The 19,375-nt window shown below is 42.0% G+C and overlaps 1 protein-coding gene and 1 long non-coding RNA gene across 6 annotated transcripts in view; one reads left to right on the forward strand and one right to left on the reverse strand.

Moving 5' to 3' along the window:
- The window catches only part of slc4a11 (solute carrier family 4 member 11), a 77,838-nt gene extending 61,755 nt beyond the window's left edge, over positions 1 to 16,083 (reverse strand). For all 3 annotated transcript variants that reach the window (XM_079573315.1, XM_079573314.1, XM_079573313.1), the window contains exon 1: positions 15,876 to 16,083. Coding sequence is in view for 2 of the 3 variants with exons in the window: in XM_079573314.1 (XP_079429440.1) it covers positions 15,876 to 15,912 (37 nt within the window). In the remaining variant the exon portion in view is untranslated. The remainder of the gene's footprint in view (positions 1 to 15,875) is intronic.
- LOC306976085 lies at positions 9,338 to 12,731 on the forward strand. Of its 3 annotated transcripts, none has more exons than XR_013793744.1 (3): positions 9,338 to 10,544; positions 12,242 to 12,416; positions 12,507 to 12,731. It is a non-coding gene; the product is annotated as an uncharacterized lncRNA (long non-coding RNA). The 3 variants fall into 3 exon arrangements; XR_013793745.1 differs by having other exon boundaries at positions 9,338 to 10,149; XR_013793746.1 differs by lacking the exon at positions 9,338 to 10,544 and adding an exon at positions 12,045 to 12,168 and having other exon boundaries at positions 12,201 to 12,416.
- Positions 16,084 to 19,375: the final 3,292 nt, after the last annotated feature.

Below are 19,375 nucleotides of genomic sequence, written 5' to 3' on the forward strand. Positions count from 1 at the left end.
GATACTCAGCAGCTTTCATCTCGTCATTTTCTGCAATATGTGCAGCAGAATAAACAGCCACATATCCACTGACGAGGACCTTCACACCTTCAGCCTATGGAACTAAGAGAGTAAAAAATGGATTCAGAGTAATGCGTATTACAGTACAGATAATCTATATATTTTCATAGAACCAATGTGGACGGTTATGTCACTATCAATGATGCACATTTAGCTTTATGTTACTGTACTATGTGAATTCAGGATGCACATTCAGGATGCACACAAAAAGCCCCAAATATGTTTTGACTTGAGTCTAGAATGATCATTCCATGCAATCCAGTAACTTCCAGGTTTCTCTCTTCTGAAGTATAACCGTATCCTTTCAGAATGAGACTGGCCAAAAGTACTGAAGCTGACTGGAGAGGATTAACTAGAGTCTGCTGCTCAAATATGAGGTTGGTAAAGCATTTGCAGAGTAAGTTTTTGGAATGTTCCACTGGCATCTTGTTGACATTACAACTATTTCAACAGCTCTCAATAATTAATATCTTTAAAATCAGCAGATAAACCTCACCTTAACCTAAAAACTGTCAAACCAGAACATCTTAAACGTGTCTCTCTTGAACGTCAGACGAGTGAGCTGCCTTTAATCTGCCAAGTTAAGCACAAAGAAATAAAAGGTTTGCTCTGTGAACTGTCATATGAACGTTTTCTTCTGTCCAGCCAAGAGGAGCGTGTACACACTAATAAATAATGAAATGAAAGAGACGGTTCAAAAATGCATACTATCTCCTGCAGGCAACTGATGCAGACCACAGACAGGAAGTGGTGCAAGCAGCACTGCGCTTCATTACAGAAATACTAGCTTTGTCAGATCCCACACTTACAAACGTCTTACAAACATGATGACAATCAACAATTTATCGACTTATTTAACCAGAGAGGAACTTAAAAGTAGCCTGATTTGGTTATTCAGATTCATACGAAGTAAATCCACAGCCACATTGCCATTGCTGACAAAACATAAAGAACACAGTATATGCTCCATATCACGGTGATGTTCAGGAGACACTCACGAGGTAGATAAATGAGGGACATTTTGGAGACTGTAGATGCTGCAGAATGGAGAGAAATTGATCTATGTTCTATAAGTTGTGAATCACAAATATAATACTATAAGGCTCCTGACGGCCGCGTCCCGCAGCTCGGGCAGAGACTCAGGGCTGTATGCTTTTGGCTTTGGGGCTCTCTCAGATGCGTAAAGAGATTTGGGAGGATTCAAGGGAGATGTGAGATGGCTTTACCAAATCAATGAGATCCAGCAGCGGGTTACTCTGTGTGAAACAACACTCCGTTTGTCCGCAGACACACACTGGTGCAGGGATCAATGTAAACATTAGAGTAAATCATACTTTTATGTGAATTTATTTAGTCAACGGCGTGTCTTAGCTGTATTCAGTCAGCAGGCCAACGCACCTATGCAACATGACAGTCTAAACACAGCCACTTGGCTCTGCGCTCCTAAATCCAGTACTTATCTGTTCTTTTGCCATGTGACTACTGTCTGAATGGCCATGTCCAGCCTACATGTATTGATACACTTTCATTCTGCGTTAAAGTAGACGGGGGTGAGGAGGATGAAGTCTGTGAGAGTTACTCACCTCACTATTCGCCGCTGGACTTTTCTTTGTACAGACGCAAATGATCATAGCCCAAAAAATTGCTGTCTTCCTTCTTAAAATAATTAGGCTGTAAATGTGTTGGCTCCGCTGGCTTCCCTCAACAACTTTAACATTGTCATCCGCGGCTCTGTGTTTGAAGCCACAGTGTGTGACGCTGTGCCCTTGAATTGATTACATGAAAAATCTGCATTAGCAAATTAACGACCAGCATTTGGAATGGAGTCTGGACTGCAGTATGAGCGTCTCTCTTTCCTGAATGTTATGACGTCTGCACATGTCTGTACCTCATGAAAGCACATGGACACCAGCTCCTGTTCATGGACCAGTTGTTGACCAAAATGTTGACCAAGCCCAAGACTTCAGCTGACATTGGAAGCGCTCAGAAGTTTGACATCATTTATTTTATCAGGAAATTTGCACGAAAAACAGCAGCATTATTGTTGTGTCACATTTTAGAAATATGCTGTTTGAAGATGGAAGTCCCATGAATGTTGAAGGGAGGTTCGATATGTAACAGTAAATCGCTTTTCTCTGTGCAACGAACAACGCCTTCTTTAAATGAGAGAAAATCTAAAAAGAAGAGAGGAAGCTGTCTTGTTGCCAGCAGGAAGTATGAAACAGAAGTCTTCCGATGTGTTTAGAGCGTCTGTTATCACGGCCGGCACATCCACAGAGCAGTGTGTCAGTCAGTTTACATGTCACACACTCACACATCATCGTTGCTGCGGTGTCAGAACACGCTGCTGTCTCTGTGATACGTCCCAATCGTGGACTGATATGGGCTATCTGCTCAGAGATGGCAGCTCCCCTTGATGGCTCTGCAGCATTTGTGATTTTGCATCCGGTTTGGGTGACAGAGCAGCTTGACAAAGGCAGGCCCGGCTCACAGAGAGACGGTGCTAGCAAAGTGCAAAGGCCTCTCTGGTCTCTGGATCAAACACCTCCTAACTCTGTTCTACTTTGAATCTCCTTTTCAATCCCTGTGTTCTGGTGGGAAAAAAAGGAAGGAAAGGTAAAGAGAGAACATGACTTCCCACTGTCTGTTCAGAAGAGACGTTTCGTACTTTGCAGTGAAGGATGGCAGCATTGATAGGCGCCTCAGGCAAAGACAGGCCTGCCCACTACATCTAATATGTTTTATAACATGGTGTTATTATGGCTACAGGAAAACAAGGGCTTTCCAACCTGCATCACAATCTCAGACAGCACTATTTACAGGCACATGATTTCAGTAAACACACTGAGCCCTAGGGAACACTCGCCGCTCCTCTTACACACCACTTTCACATGGGCTACTTTAAATGTGCCCTATCATTAGCTCAGCAAAATGTGACTTTACTCTTTTCTGTATGAATTTATATCTAACCGATCAATCCATTACCAATTCAGCAATTTCATGTGGAATCTGAGGAGTCCCGAAAACAGATTTTTTTTTCTATTAGTTTGAGGGTTATCGTCCCGACATTCCCTGTGACTTGACTGTGGTCTGTCTATGGCACACAGACCAGGGCTCCTTCATCTCAGCTGGTGCCATAAATCTTTAAACAGGTCTCTGAAAAACCCACACTTTCATTTCTGAAGGTAATTTCCTGGTCTGACTGTGCGCAGTAGGACAGCGAGGGAAACGCAGATTGGGACATGTGTGAAAATACCAGAGTATGGTTTCGAACGGAGAGACAGTAGCACAGTTAAATATTCCTCTACGATGATGTGAGCTGAACATTTGGGCAGATCAGTTTTCGTGGCTGCGAGGATTAGTTAAATGAAATTGAGCAACTATCATGTGTAAAGACTGCAGCTGCTGTGTGACGGCTGCAGGCAGTGAGTGACTTATCCAACTATTTCAGAAAAACTTTCCTCTCAAGTATCAGTGATTAGCCGCTCTAACCCAACACAGACTCTTTAAATTGCGCCCAAAAATGTGTTTTGATCTGTATTTAATGCTCGGAGACAACAGGAAGTTAACTTATACGACCCTGGGAGTGCATTTAAAAAAAACACAAAGTTGGAAATTGAGCCAAGCTGCCTGCCTTTGTGCAGCAGGTACATGCAAAACAGATGAGCGGAGCCGGGAGGGACGAGCGCTGGTATTTACAGGAGAGCTGTGGATGCCAGTCTGGACGGAGGAGGCCAAGAGATTAAAAGGCGCCCCGCCGAGTTTGTAGGGGGGGTCTATGAGGACCGCAGCCGCTCCGCAGGGGGAGGGGGGCCAGGCCTTGTGCTGACTAATTGTGCCCACAGGCGGCCCTGGCACCGTCCCGAGTGAATCTGCAGCGTTCAGAGGGAACTCCTCTCTGACATTTATCATCGTAGACACGTTTTAAACAGCAGGCACACATTTGTCTTCCCTTCATTTCCAAGGAATTTAAAATAACTTTAGTTGGCACGCTAATTACACACACGTTGTAAATGCCAATTTAAAGTAAGCAATAGCGTGGTATTTCCCAAGAGGTGCAGGGCCAGAGCGGAGCCTGCAGCTTAGGCGGAGAGAAAAGAGCAGCTAATTCTCTCACAATAAAAACTTATCCAACGGACACACTTTCCTTAACTTCATTACGACTCTAATTAGGCTTTGTCATAGGCTTGTTTTTGTTCAGGAAAACTTTAGGGGGATTAAATAATATTAACGGTGTAAGAGAAGGCAAGACAGGAGAGGACTGTGGAGCATTCACTCAGACTGCCATAATTTCAGTTTAGGCCAAGAGTGTGGGGGAAAAGCAAATATGAAGCATGAGAGATGTTCCAAACTGGGATCTGGAGGAGTGCGGCTCTGGAAAGGCTACACCGAGAAGGAAGGAAACCTCCAAACAGTTTCAGAGAACGCATTAAGGGTTAGATTTTATGTGTGTTCTAACAACCAATAAATGAAATGTGGGGATAAAAGTTGAAAATAATGGTTGACAAGGTGACAACCCTATGTGTCCCTGGCCTGCTGCCTGGGAAACCCTTCTCTTTACGGGCTTGGCACACAGACTGAGCGACTCTGGCCTGTGTCCTGGACAAGGTGCAGCTGAATTCACCAAGAACAATGTAGTGTTATCTCCTCCATCTTTAAATGGGAGCTCCACAGCACAGCACCACGACTGCACGGCGGCCCGGGGAAGCCCTGTAATTTAGCACAGCACACAGCGGCACTGAAGGGCACTCTGCTGTAATCTTCTCCACAATGAGCACCCACAGCCAGGTGCAAAGGTGCATTGGACTATTCTCTTAAAACGCTCCGCTAAATACACCCGAGAGCAGGTTGACATCCACTACATCGCTTTTGCATGTGAATTTGGAGCGGAAAGTGATAGAGACTTGCATATTTCATCTCCAGAATATGTCCAAATACTGAAATAAAGAGTGGTAGCCAAAAAACAGCAAACATATGCAAAGCTATTTGGGTGAATGTGGCACTCGGAGAACTTCTTCCTGCCTCAGTATCGTGGGTTCGAGTTTTGAGTTCTGACATTTTGCTGAATGTCACTCCCTGCCCTTTATGCCCTTTCACCCTGTGCTGTCTTCCTATCCAATAAAAATCTGTGTTGGTACCAAATGTATTTTTAGTACGAAATGTTTATTTCAAGGTTCCTCTCTAATGGCCCGCGCTAACTCATACTTACTGTTTACTCCTGTGACATGAGACTTATCCCTGCCATAAATTAAGTATTTATATAATTCTTTTCAACTCAATGAAAGTAGCCTCTTCTGTGGCGTCCTCCGCTCGCTGTCCGAGGTAAACACAGTATTATTTGAAGGATACTTTTATCCCAAGAACCTTGCAGTACAACGAGATACATCGTCAGAACGAATCTACTTTTGTGCTTGTGAAACATATTAGCAGAAACCCTTCATTCAAGCTCAAGAGAGTAATGACGTGCATGCACAAGACTGTTTCCACTCAGAGATGCTTACAGTAACTGCAGAAAGGTTTTAGCAGTCAGCACGGTAATACAGGATTTGGCTAAAATTCATTACAAGTGAAAAAACGTACAAATAATGCAATTAATTGCAAAGCTGCAGGTAAAACTCAGCCGTTGTTTGCACATTTTTGTGTGTCTTTCAGACTTTCAATACTGGATACACCGGTTTCAAAGATAAATATTTAAATACGTGCATGCGTTTAAACAAGAGGTAAAGCATTTCTTTTGGTGATGTGTTACTGGTTGTGTTGAATCTTGATGTCATATAGAGGCTTGACCGGATATGGGCTAGAACCAAACTGTTGCAACTAACTGCAGGGATTCCCCAGCGCTTAAAGAAATAAATGCCAAGGACGTCGCTACACGGTAACAGCATTCAACATTAACTACACATCTAAAATGGGGAAAGTTAACTTAATACTTTGGGATCACATGGATCCATCAAATGGAGTATTTGTTTTATGTTATTTTTTGCTTTAATAAGTTGTTGTTTTGGAGTCTGTTTAAATATTTAGTTAGTTGTTTTGGGCCGAGGCAAAGTACCTTTCATCTCTCCATCCTGTTAGCCAACGAGCTATTTATTTATAATGCAGGAGCAATGCAGAAGTAAACGAGTTTGTCGGTAAAATAGAATCTGAACGAAAATCCCAGGCTGATGTTCATCTTTTCAATAAACAGAACTGAAAATGACACATGTGAAACCTTCTATAGCTAATGCCCTGCCTTGACTATCGATGCCCAACTGATTGAATTCATGACTGACAAATGAGCTTTATTGGGATCTAATGGCCGATCTGCCAACACACGTGGCTGGAATGTTTTTGAAACCTAAAATGACAGGAAAAAAAACAATGGTGGAATAAACTGTCTTCATTGACTCCTGTAAACCTCAAAGTTGTTGAGTGAAGCTGAAACGTATCCCTGCCATGAACAAGTATCACTCCTTCTCGCTCTCATCACATTCCAAACAGTGTAGGACTATCAGCACAGAGCAAAAAAAGTCTGCCATCGTAAGGTGCTGCCTCACCCACTGAAAACCCTGCTAATGCTGCAGCTACAGTCAACTACATGAGTGTGTCGCATGCTCATGTGCCAATCCGTATAATGTTAACTGCAAAAATGTCTCCTTCAGTGTCGATGCAGAATAGAGCAGCTGCAGCCAGTGCTAAACATGTGGAGAAGCTACAGAAGCACAAGCCTTTTTAATTAAAATTATACCAAAATAATAAATCAAATGCACATTTTAAAGATAAATTATAATCCAAAATAGTTGTATAGAATATTGATATCATACTATAGTTACACTACATTGTGTTTTGCGTCCACATATAATCCATTTTTTGGGGTAAACAGATTATGTTTGTGATGTTCTAATGCGCAAAAAGTCTGCTATAAATGCAACAGGTGGTTGAATTTATAGCAGACGCCAAGTGACCACAGTGGGTTAGATTCAGAGAGAGACAGAGCATAAAGCCATTCATTTAAAAAAAATAGGTGCTAAATGATTTGATATCTCTCCACAATCTGTAATGTTTTTGAGTTATTTTTCCCATAATCTCAGATAACTGGTACGAAGTGGCTGCTGCATGTGATACATCAGGAAGGCTGTAATTAAAGTAACCATTTCATGACTGACAGACGGCAGATCATCAGGACGACTACTGTATTGATGTGCTCGGAAGTGAACTCATTGTGCATTCTTCTAAGACAAACTGGATGTGTTTCCTCTCTCCTAAAAGTGAGCGTGCGTGAGGCGTGCGCGCCCTCAGCTGCAGTAATCCCCCGCTCCTTTCACCTGAGAGGGATTGATAGTTATAGTGAGCTGGCTCCTCTGCTCCACAGATGGATGGGGCTCTGCCTGTAGCGTCGTGACTAGGCTCCACAGCAAAAACAAAACACTCACATTTTCCTCCGGTTTTGAAGTCATTTATGGCCTGGTGCATTGACAGAGTCCTACTCCATTTTGTCTTTCATTCACTCGCATGAGGTGTTCTGCTCAGGTGCTGCGGCGGAGGCTTCCCTGGATTCATTTTGACAGCGGATGTTGTTTTCCCACACAAACAGCGCGAGACACACACCATCAAACACTATTCGCTGCTGAAATTGGTTTCTTGAATGTTCATAGAGGAGGGGGAAGGCGCACATGAAAAAGTGTCCAATGCTGGGGATTCCTGCTAATTGCTTGCACATTCTCTCTCTTCGGTTTAAGCCAAGCCACCATTTCTCTGTCTCTGTCTCTCCCTTTACTGTATGCTGCTGGAGCCTCCCTGCCATCTCCACAACATCTTGCTGCTTTTCATTTGCGGTGTCCCCCACTGAAGCGCACGCACACACACACACACACACACACACACATACACACACACACGCGCGCACAAACTGTTTCCAAACCAATCGATCCGAGGCAGCAGGAGAGAAAATGCGTGCACAAAGTCTGGCTGAATGTCACACCAAACATTTCCATCTCTTGTGAGGACATAATGTGTGCAAAATGTGCAGAGAGAGGATGCACAAGGAGACATTCACACGGAGGCTGTAGGTGGCTGTCAGACTGTCATACTACAGCTAGGCTCTGTGCTAACTGTCTTGTTTGTGTCTCTGCTGTGAGGAGAGGTCAGTGTGAAGATGGCATCTTTAAGGAGAATGTCTAGTTATCAAATGCATCTTATTTAGTCCAGTATGAAGCTTTGTCTTAACGTGGCTTCTGTAATCTGTAGCAAATGGAACACATTGGGCACATTAATCCAAGCTGTGATTACATTTGAGCAGATTTTGTAGCATAAAATAACATCATCAATTTCTGCTCAAAGATTATTTTGCATACTATAATCTAAAATGAATACTGTTACATGTTAATGTTACAGTTACAAATGGAAAAGATCAATACTAAAACGAAGAATGACTCTACGTGGCATTTCAATCACTCACTGAATGCAGGCTAATAGTGATGTGACGTTCATAACCGAGCGGCTCTTTTGAACGGCTCTTTAAAGCAATACAAAGTAACGTGTTTACCTTAATAAATCCTTTTCGTAGTTCCTCTGGGGTTAATACAAGTGTTAATGGGATGATTGGGAGGTCTTTCATCTGCCCCTGGTGTCTCTGGCCAGAAAACCATGTTTGCAACTTGACTGCCACCGGGTCGGAGGCGCAATACACACTAATGGAATCACGAAGAAGATGCTAACTGGCTAACTGCGTACTAGTTAAAAAACGGTATTTACAGTCAATTTTGAGTGAAAAAAATGATCTCCATTGTGTAATTGGATGTACAATATCCATCTCTCCCTTTGTCTTTTCTGTCAGCGTAGTATTTACTCTCACGGACAATTAATGAGTAAAATTAAAAACGCAACATGCTACGGCACCTGCAGTGGCGCTTATGGCCTCTAGGGGCATGAGTTACTTAGTACTGCTTTAAGGTGAACGATTCAAACTGGATCTCAGTGGTGAAAAGAGCCAGATCTTTTTTTACCCAGAACACTCCTGAACACAAGAATCAGCCCATCAATGGAGCAGGCTACACAAGTCGAAGCTAAACGCACTAAAAATATTTTGTCTCACAGTTGCAGCCTCTTTTTATTAGTTGTGGCACAAGATTTGATTCACAAAGCGTAAATATCAGTCCCATTGTAATTTTAGATGATGTGTCTGCGATGTGTCTGAGTTATCTGGCTGGAGTTTTTAAAATGTCATATTTGCACAGTTTTAACTCATGCAGCATCCTCTCATTAGCATCATTTGGGGCTTACATATTAGTAACTATTCTGCACCTGTTTTGATGTCTCAGTTCCTCTGGGCTCAAACCAAGTTGAGAGGTCACTTCCTCCTCCAAATGCTACTTTAAGTGTGACAACATACTTTACATGGTTACAACAGCAGGGCAGAAAAACACAACCACGCATTAACTGTGCTGAAAGATTCTCACATGATGCAACCGCACATGCCCAAAACTGTAAGTATCAATTGGTTTGTCCTAGATAACTGAGACATGTGATTAAAAAGGAGTGTGTCCCTAAACTCAATTATCCAAACTCGGGCATACAGTGTCTTTATTGTGCAGAAGTCAGTTTTGTAATCAGTCTTCCTGAAATCACGCTGAAGTAATTCTTTGGAGAATGAAGTTTGGGAGACGATTGTCATTAAAAATAACTTTAGCTGTAACATGGCTGTCTGAAGACCTGATTTGAATACAAGCAGGAAGTGAAAGTGGCACGTGGCCCCGAATAACGGCAGTGAGTGTACATTGTGGAGCTTTTATGATCTGAGCGGGGCAGAATATACGTGGAGAGAAGGCAGTGACTGTGGCTTATAATTACACAACAGCAAAGCGCCATGTCATAATCGGCTGCAGACGACCACCAACGCTGCACATGTGAGCAATTTAGGCCTTTCAAAGTGGCTGCATCATCCCTGACATGAGATTAGGGGATTAAGAGCACAAAGATGACTGTGCATGCTTTCACTGCTCATCTCTAATTTGACTCCAAAGACAAAAGCCGCCGACAATCCGTGGAAAAAGCACTCATTACATTTGAAAAGAGGATGCAACGTGACCTCTCAAATTAAAGTGAATGACGGTGAGCGACATCTACATTGTACTTAAGCCCTTTTTTTTTTTCTTCATCACCCATTAATACCGTGTTAATCTGCGGCTAAAGATCCAGCAGACGGGGAAACAGTTGCAGTTTTTGTGAATCAAACAGGGCTATAATGACTGTTATGTAATCGGGGGGGGGTGACTGGACCGACCCTCATATTCGCCATGGCGGCCGCTTCTTGTAGGATGCAAAAGAGCGGCGTTTAAATACAGCTTGGCATGGCTTATAAATAGAGGACTTCTCCGTGCTAATAGATGCCTTCCATTTAAAGGAGCACTAAAGCAGTGAAGACACGTGGAATTAAAAGGTTTGTGGAGCAACGCGTTAAATACCACTTAGGAAGGAAAAGGGAAGGAATTAAGCCCTGGACGGACGTGAGCGCGGGAACTTAAAGATGGAGCGGCAAAAGTGAAATAATACTGAAAATGTTGTTCAAAGATTGGATGTGTTGTTCTTATTGACATGTCATTTGTATTCCTTCACTTCCTTGATACTGTACGGACTTCACGTATAGAGGAAACAGCAGCCCATTAATAACATCCTGGGAAACCCCTTATCGTTAAACACTGTGACACAATCCGCAGAGAGTGGATAGATAAGGGTGACGTTTAGCCGGTCCCTAAAGTGCTCCCTAATGGCACACGATAAATTCAGAATCAGTGAAAGCAAACATCAAAGACTAAAACACGGCTGCTATATTAGTTGATTAAATCTATTGTGTTGAATAAAAGAAGCTACGAGTGCTCTTTGACTGTGCACATACTGGTGACAGGAAGCGTGGATTAGTGCGAGCACGTGTTACAGCAACTGCAAAGCGTTCGGTTCGTCTACTACGGTCGGGTTTATCATCTACATCATGAATCTACAGAGTGTTTTTGTGTATGTTCAAAAGCCAGTTGTTAGTCAAACAAACTGTATGCAAAAAAAACCCGTTGGCAAGAACACATTTGCATCCAGCTATGTTGCAGCACACACTTGTAGTCTTCTCTTGAATCCTTAAAAATCTTCCATTTCAGACAGTGACTCAGATTTGCAGCATTTAATAATTTGTTCCTTGGCAAAATAAAGAAAAATATAACCACAACTTATTCACAGACCTCCTTAAATCATAATATAAGAATAAATAATTCAATCTTCAGACGACAAGAGCGTGATACTATAAGATTAAAGTACTGCAGTACAATGACTGCTTTATCTGTGTCCCTTCCTTTTTATGCAAATGTGCACTGTTATGTGGAGGAATGCAAAGCGATTTGTGTCATGATACTGCCAGTCTGCTAGCTCCACAGACACAATATATAATATGACTAAAAGTGTGTGGGAGAAAGTGCAGGAGCAGGATGCGCCGTAGAGAGAGACACAGGCAGCGGACGAACCGTCAGTGAGTTGTGGCTGTAATAAAGAGTCTGCTCTTCATGCTGCTCCTTCAACTGTGTATGATAAGTGTCAGTGTTGACACGTCCACATAATTGTTCTGTTCATGTAAACCAACAAATTATGCAGCCACCGTGAGTTGTGTGTGTAATCACAAGCGGCATGGACACTAGGTAGTGCTGCTTCTGCTTGAGATGCACGAGTTACACTAAATGCCACGGTTTGCACCAAGGGTTTGAGAGACGATCATCTATTTCAATTCTTGTGCAATGACAATAATGAATCTTTATCTTCATCTTTAATGCACATGACAGCTGTAGCTCCAAACGAATAAAATAATGTAAAACATGAAATGGTATATATATATATACACACATACGTGGGTAAGTGATATTGGAGTGATCATTATTTTGAAACGTCCATCCTCAGAATGAGCTGATAAATAATCATATCACACAAAGCCCCTGAGTGATAGTCGGACATATTTTAAATGCCAGCAGGCTCTGAACCAGAAACATCATTACAGCTGGATATTAGCAGCTGAAGATGTGTGGTGCTGATGTGGCGTAAGCAGTCGTATGTGTGGGTGCGTGTGTGCGTGTGTGTGTGTGTGTGTGTGTGTGTGTGTGCGTGTGTGTGTGTGTGTGGTACTGTAGAATCATTTGTCTGCCCATGTGTGTGTTTCTCGTCTGCCCAGATGGCTGTGCTCGATGCTGGAGCTTGTGCGATCTGTTGCCAGTGGTGAATACTGATCAGAGATCACTGTCACATCTACAGCACACAGGCACCATCCATCTTGCCCCACACACACCACCACTTCCACATGCTTCACCTGCCTTTTCATACGCCACTATGTGGCCTCCATGTTTAAGGTGGGATGGCGTCCATGCAGCTGTGCCATACTTCATGCAGATGTGACTGTCATATTGATGTGACCTCCTAAAATTCTGGTCTCCATGCAGAAGCAACCTCTCCTTACTGATTTAAGCTCAAGGCTGGCATGGCCTCCATCCTCAAGTGGCCTTCATATGACCTCCAAGACGTGACCTCCATGATGATCTCAACTAAAGACCGACATGCCACATGATACTTCAGTTCAATAAAGACGACTGGTCAGAAAAGACAGCTGTTCAAAAGTGTTTCAAGATTAAATGGTTCAGTTGACTTTTAATCAATTGAAGTGGCAAACATGCAATGTTCAAATAAGGACTAATTGTAAAACTCAATGTGTTTGCAATGTGAGGAAAGTCATACTTCTGTTCCCGGTGCGTGTTGGTCTCCGCCAGGGCTGCCCTTTGTCACCGGTTCTGTTCATTACTTTTATGGACAGAATTTCTAGGCGCAGCCAGGGGCCGGAGGGTGTCCGGTTTGGGAGCCTCAGAGTCTCGTCTCTGATACTTGAGTCTAGAAAATGTAATTGTAATCCTGTGAATATCATTAAAATGTGTTTGTAAAACTTACTTGTCATTTTCCAAATCATCATACACTACACGCTAGTGTTTTATTTGATGTTCTTTTTCCCGCTGTGATTCGGAAAATAAGTATAGAAAAATTAGAAGACAATCATCAAATGCTGGTAAACCTCCTGTAATCTTGTGTCAATCAAGTATTTTTCTGTTTCATTGCTCTTTTGAGATAAAGTTAAATCAATAAAAAGTTGGCTTGATCTATCTATAAATTTGAACATAACAAAAAGTAAAGTTCCAGTTAAGGTAAACTGGACTAAACAACTGATCATGTTTGTTACAAAAAGTGCTAAAGTATTATTTTTACCAAAGTACACAGGCCTTTTTGTTTCAGGAGCCACAAACCAATATGTTTTAGTTTTTTGATTAAGACAACCATTTTATGAAGGAAAGTAATCAGCTTTAGATTACATTAGTTACCTGTTTCAATGGTGTCACTGCCGTCTTCGTCAAAGGTGTCCACAGGAAGACGGTAGTGCCACCATTGAAACAGGTGACGAAGGTAAAACTAACAGCTTCCTTTCATAAAATGGATGTCTGTCCAAAAGAACTAAAAGATATAAATCTTAACAAGACATAATGAATGTGTTAAATGTAGCCACTAATCTACTTCACTTGTCAAATACATCTTATGTCACTGTTTTGACTGAGACCCCTAGTGGCAGAAATGTAATTTCTATGTCATTAAAGACCATTTAGTATGTAAATGAGCAGAATTTCAAATGTCATGATATTTCCCGGTCATAGCAGCACTGAAAGCCATTACAATACTCACTAATACTAATGATACTGTAATGACTTACTGCTCATCTGCTGCTGGGAGTAATCCCTTTATGAAATGTAATGAATCGTGAACAAAACCCCAGGGAAATACTGTGATTCTGAAAGAGCTTATTCCCAAAGCCAAAGTTTAGCCACGCTGCATGTTTTGAAGACAGCTGGCATTTTTGCAGAGCATCTCAACGGATTCTCAAAAGGTGAATCTCTCTAAACTCGCCGCAATATCATCAGAGAGTGTAATTACATGAGGAAGCTGTGTGCTAATTTACAAGAGCATCAAGTGATTCCCACGTCTCCTGACCTCCTCCCACGACAGCAGCTGCTCCTTCACCTGTCAGCAGGTTTCCTCTCATAATGACAGTGCCATCACTCACATTACTCACTGTGTACTGCTACTGCTCCGCTGCTGCTGCTGCTGCTGCTGCTGCAAGCTTTGTTAGGCTCAGGCATTGCAACACCGGGGAGAGAGAAGTGAAGTATTTCTTCTTTCAAAAGGGATCTAGGTGTCGTGTCTACACTACAATGAAGTGCGGGCTTTCAATGTGTCAGAAAAAGGAAAATGTGACCAGGTACATTTAAGTCAATTTTCCATTAAAAACAATAATTATGCAAGACTGAGGATTTAGCGCGACACTCTATCAATTATGCAAGAGCATAAAAGAGAACATGTTAAGATTATTCATTTCTTTTGCTCATTTATTCAGTAGTTTTTCAAGAAAACACATTTAATATTTTCCAAAATTGCCTTATGTGGACTGTAAAAAAAACGCACTGCATTATATTCATGTTTATCGCTGTTCAATGAATGTTGCGACAATTTTTTAATGATTTTTTTTTTCACGTTCATATTTGGATTGTCCTGTCATTTGAAAATTAATGAATACCGCACATTACTGCACGTTCATTTTGATTATTTGTAATAGTGCTTGTGGGCAATACACTGACATGCGAGGATGTATAGTCAAGGTTAGGTTCAAAGACAAAATATTGAAGAACCATTCCTTTTGTCAAATGAAAAATGTCTCCTCCATAAAACCTGCGCTGATGGCTCTGAGCATGTTGCGCTCTTGATAAAACAAACTGTTCTGCTGCTAGGATCAAATATGCCCTCTCCACCTTTAATCAGCTCATAAGCAAATGAATGCAAATGACTCTTTAGAGGGCGAGACATGGCCGTGTCCATCACTTCTACTTAGTAATGCATAGACTTAAACCAAAGACACAAGACCCACAGCGCACACTCAGTCGTGCGTTATTAGGTCGTGATCAGGCGAAGATGGACCAGGCCAAATCAAAGTGAGGCTGTAGCATCGCACCTCCAAATGGGTTCTGGGTCTCTGAGGACAAGTCTCTCCTGTGGCCGCCACCAACACTAATCTACTGCTGCGTTCTCACACTCACACATGTTGCAGGGTGCTCAGACACACACTGGTACAGAGCAACACATTCTTCTTTCAATTTGTCCTTCACTGAAGAAGATAATAAACCCCACAACACAAAGATCTATGCAAGCTGTTTCCTCTGCTGCCTTTAACCCTTCATATGCCCTGCACGAGCCTGTCAGAGCAACACATGAAAAAGTGCATTTTCTTTATGGATTTCAGCGCATTCCAGCTGTCCATGTTCGACAGGTAGACGGACTGTCTCTGGGTGAGTTTCCAGTCCAACACTGTTCTCACAAGGCTTAGTTCCTGAACTGAAGAATTACGACGCAGGAAGCCCTCCTGTCGCATACCACATATAAACAAAAAAAGAAAAAAGAAGGAAGCAGATACACATTCAAAAATGCCCCAAAACATCTGCATTTCTTGAGCACTTCCTAAGTCCCACCTCTTCAGAAAATACGAATGCAAACAGAATTTGGGCACTAATGGAGACTGCCACATTCCAAACTACATGGAAAGAAAAAAAGCTGAAAAACATGAGTGGGAGAGCGGGACGCATGCACAACCAAACATCTGCCCTGCGAGAGCAGCGGAGGTGCTCGTGTTTTCACGAGGCTTCTCAGGTTACAGGTAGGGAACCCCAAGGTTCTCCCACAGAGCGCAGACTCATGCACACATCAGAGCAGCCCTGGACACTTACCCGAAGGCACGAAATGAAGAACTTTGTTGATCTCCATAGCCAAGCGAGTGGTGGCCGAATGCACACTTCCTCTGGAGCGCTCCCCCAGTCAACCCATCATGGTTGTGTTATCCTGTGCTGATGAGTGTGAGATCACCTCTGCTCTCTGCTCTGCTCTGTTACTGACTGCCTCTCAGACACATGCAGTGACTCAGCCGCTCAGCCTGCCTGCGCTCCATCTGTCTGCTGGGTCCTAGAAGCCTCTTCTTTCTGTTTCCCAGCCCACCACTCAGCAGCCTATAGTGAGCCTTGTTCAGTGAGCCAAACCAGGCGTCACGACACACCTCCCAACACTGAGTGAGAGCACATCAGTCCCACATGCAACATGTGACACACCTGGGCAGTGTCCACTCCTCATGTCCACTCTGAAGGATGTGAGCATTGAGCTGCACAGCTGTTCTCTGCTCTGGCTCTACTGTCAATGTCAAAGCCATGGTCAGAGCGTCTGAGCCACAGCAACAGGTTACTAACTCATTTATACAACATTAAGTTTATAAAGATGGCCACTCACTGAGGACTACACTGTGACTGTTCTGGAACATAAAACCAGCCCACACCCACTAGTTAAACAGGATGTGCTAAAGCTAACACACAGTACAAAAACACTATTCCTTCACTAATGGAATAAAGCCATTCCGATTATTTACCAGTGAAGCTAACATTTCAATTGCATTTTTAAAAATTCTAACTTAATTTATTGCCTTTACTGAATCTTTGCAAATAATTGAATTGATTTAAATGGTTAAAAGGCATGCGCTTCAAAAAAAAAAGAAAAACATTTAATTGAAATATCAAAACATTGTTTTACACTAAATTACGTAATTAGGTACAATTAGTCAAACTGAGCTTAAGGAAGATATTATTTTTAATTGAAAAAAAGCAGTTGTGGGTTCAGTTCCAGCTCTGTCAATTTGCTGAATGTCACTCCATGCTCTGGTTTACCCCTTTCATCCTTTACTATCATGACAAAAAAGTCTATTGGCCAAAAATTATAAAAACAAAACATAAAGAAAGTGGTTAACCAACATCACACTAAAGCTTGTAGATCCAAACAAACGCAGCATGACCTCTCTGAGAACAATACGGTGTCTATCCTTTGTCTTTAGCAGCAGGAAGTGTTTTGGCTCTCAGTTCAACTCTGAAGAGTCGGTAGTAGAAAATAACATTTCACATTCTTAGTCAGCTTCCTCCTGTGTGTCGCATGTTTGGTGATGATTAATACGTTAAACCAACCTGAAGTGACAGGCTCCTGGTGGAGAGAGTCTGTTGTGACACATGCTGCAGCTTCTGCCAAAAATCTCCACCATCGTCCCTCAACCCCTCGTCAACCCGAGTTTAAAATGCCCCTAGCGCTTTTTTATTCATTCATATATTTACATACAAATATCTCTTACTTCTCTGCTTATCTTTCCTGAGATTGCAAAGCAAGTCACTAGTGGGTTTTCTAAATAATCTTAAAGGTCATATGGTGGATAAATATGTATATTCTGCATTATGTAAATAATCGTTCCAATCTAATGTGTCAGCAACCAACTAGATCTGTATTGTAAGTCAGCTTGCAGAAATTATGAATTAGTAGTAATGTTTTCAAAAAGAATATGATTTATTTGATGAATGTTGCTGCCATATATGGTGCTGTTTAGAGCATTAATTTCCCACAGTGATGTAAATGCTGTGTGAAAGGTCATTGATTTGCATACGGCTGTGTGCGGTTTGGCCCCTGGCTCTGTGAGGCTGGATGCGTCAGTCAGAGAGACACAGGAGCACAGTCTCCCCGCGGGACACCTCTCACCCCATACCAACCTGCAGCTTTGGCATCTGGATAGAGACGTACGATTTAAGAGAGGCCTATAACAGCTCATTTACATTTGCACACACTCCGTCAGACCATCCTATATTAGGTGTCTTGTCTCTACTACCTGTAACACTGTTCAATAAAACAGCCGAGCCACATAAAAAAACAAAACAATAAACAAAACAGAAAATGTTTTGTTAATTTGATCTTAATTTGAAAATGTAAATTAGGTGTGCATTAATGACACTATACATAAGATATAGGGATGTGCTCAATATATTGCATTGTTTGTGACAATACGCGTATCGCATTAAAGCAGAACTAAGTAACTCGTGCACCTTAGAGGCCATGAACGCCATTGCAGATGTCGTAGCATGTTGCGTTTTTTTACTGAATTGTCCGTGAGAGTAAATACTACGCTGACAGAAAAGACAAAGGGAGAGAGTCATATTGTACATCCAATTACACAATGGAGATAATTAGTGTGTATTGGTGACTCTGACCCGGTGGCAGTCAAGTTGCAATTGTGGTTTTCTGGCCAGAGACACCAGGGGGAGATGAAAGACCCCCAATCATCCCATTAACACTTGTATTACCCCCAGAGGGACAAGAAAAGGATTTATTAAGGTAAACAAGTTACTTAGTACCGCTTTACGGCACCTGTACGCAAATTTATGTATCACAACATGCAATCTAACTACTCCAAAAAAAGGCTTAAATTGCAAGTTGAGCTTATTCAGTTTAATCAGTATAATAAAAATGTTCATTTTGGGCACCTAAAAATTTGGAAGATCTTGTATTGTGGACACTCGTGATCGTGATTGAATCACGATACGTATCTTATCATGAACTCTGTATCGAGATGCATATCTTCTCGTGAAGTTGTTGGCAATAACAAACCGTAGTAAGATATACAGTACAGTAGTTTGTGCAGCCGATAGTCTCATGTTTAAAGCTGTTACACATGGCAAAATGACTTCAGCATCAACGGTTTGAGTCTCTACCTGCTTTTTTTGTTTTTGGTGCAATTGTGCAACATGAAACACAAACTAGTGATAAAATAAATAATGAAGTCTGTGAGGGCAAAATATGATACAAATTGGATGATAAAAAAAAACATAAACATAGACCAACTGATCAAAGTTGGTTGATTGAAATGGAAATTGACAAACTCACAAACCCTTGCTGCAAATTGAAAGACATAAAAAATGTGTAAAAAACAAAATCAAAAATGGGGAAGGGGTTAGAGTTTAGTGACTTTGAGAGGCTGGAATGGACCACACTTTGGGAAAGCAGGTGGAAGCGGAAGAAGGAAGGGTAGGTAATGTTCTTCAGTCGGCTGGACCTAGCCAGTAGACTCCACAGTTTCCATCACCCACGATTCTGAAGGCTTTGCAATTGGATTAAATGTCCTGAATGGAGGGGAGAGGGGCACTGATGATCTCAGCTGCTGGAAAGGACACCTATTTACTGCTGCAATTGATTGTATTTTAACAAATTTTAATATACATATACTTATTTTTAATGTAACTTTCATTACTTTATTTTATAGTGTTTTTGTGTGTGTGTGTGTGTGTGTGTGTGTGTGTGTGTGTGTGTGTGTGTGTGTGTGTGTGTGTGTGTGTGTGTGTGTGTGTGTGTGTGTGTGTGTGTGTGTGTGTGTGTG

This window comes from Gobius niger (assembly GCF_951799975.1).
Source record: "Gobius niger genome assembly, chromosome: 16".
In the NCBI taxonomy this organism is placed as follows: domain Eukaryota; kingdom Metazoa; phylum Chordata; class Actinopteri; order Gobiiformes; family Gobiidae; genus Gobius; species Gobius niger.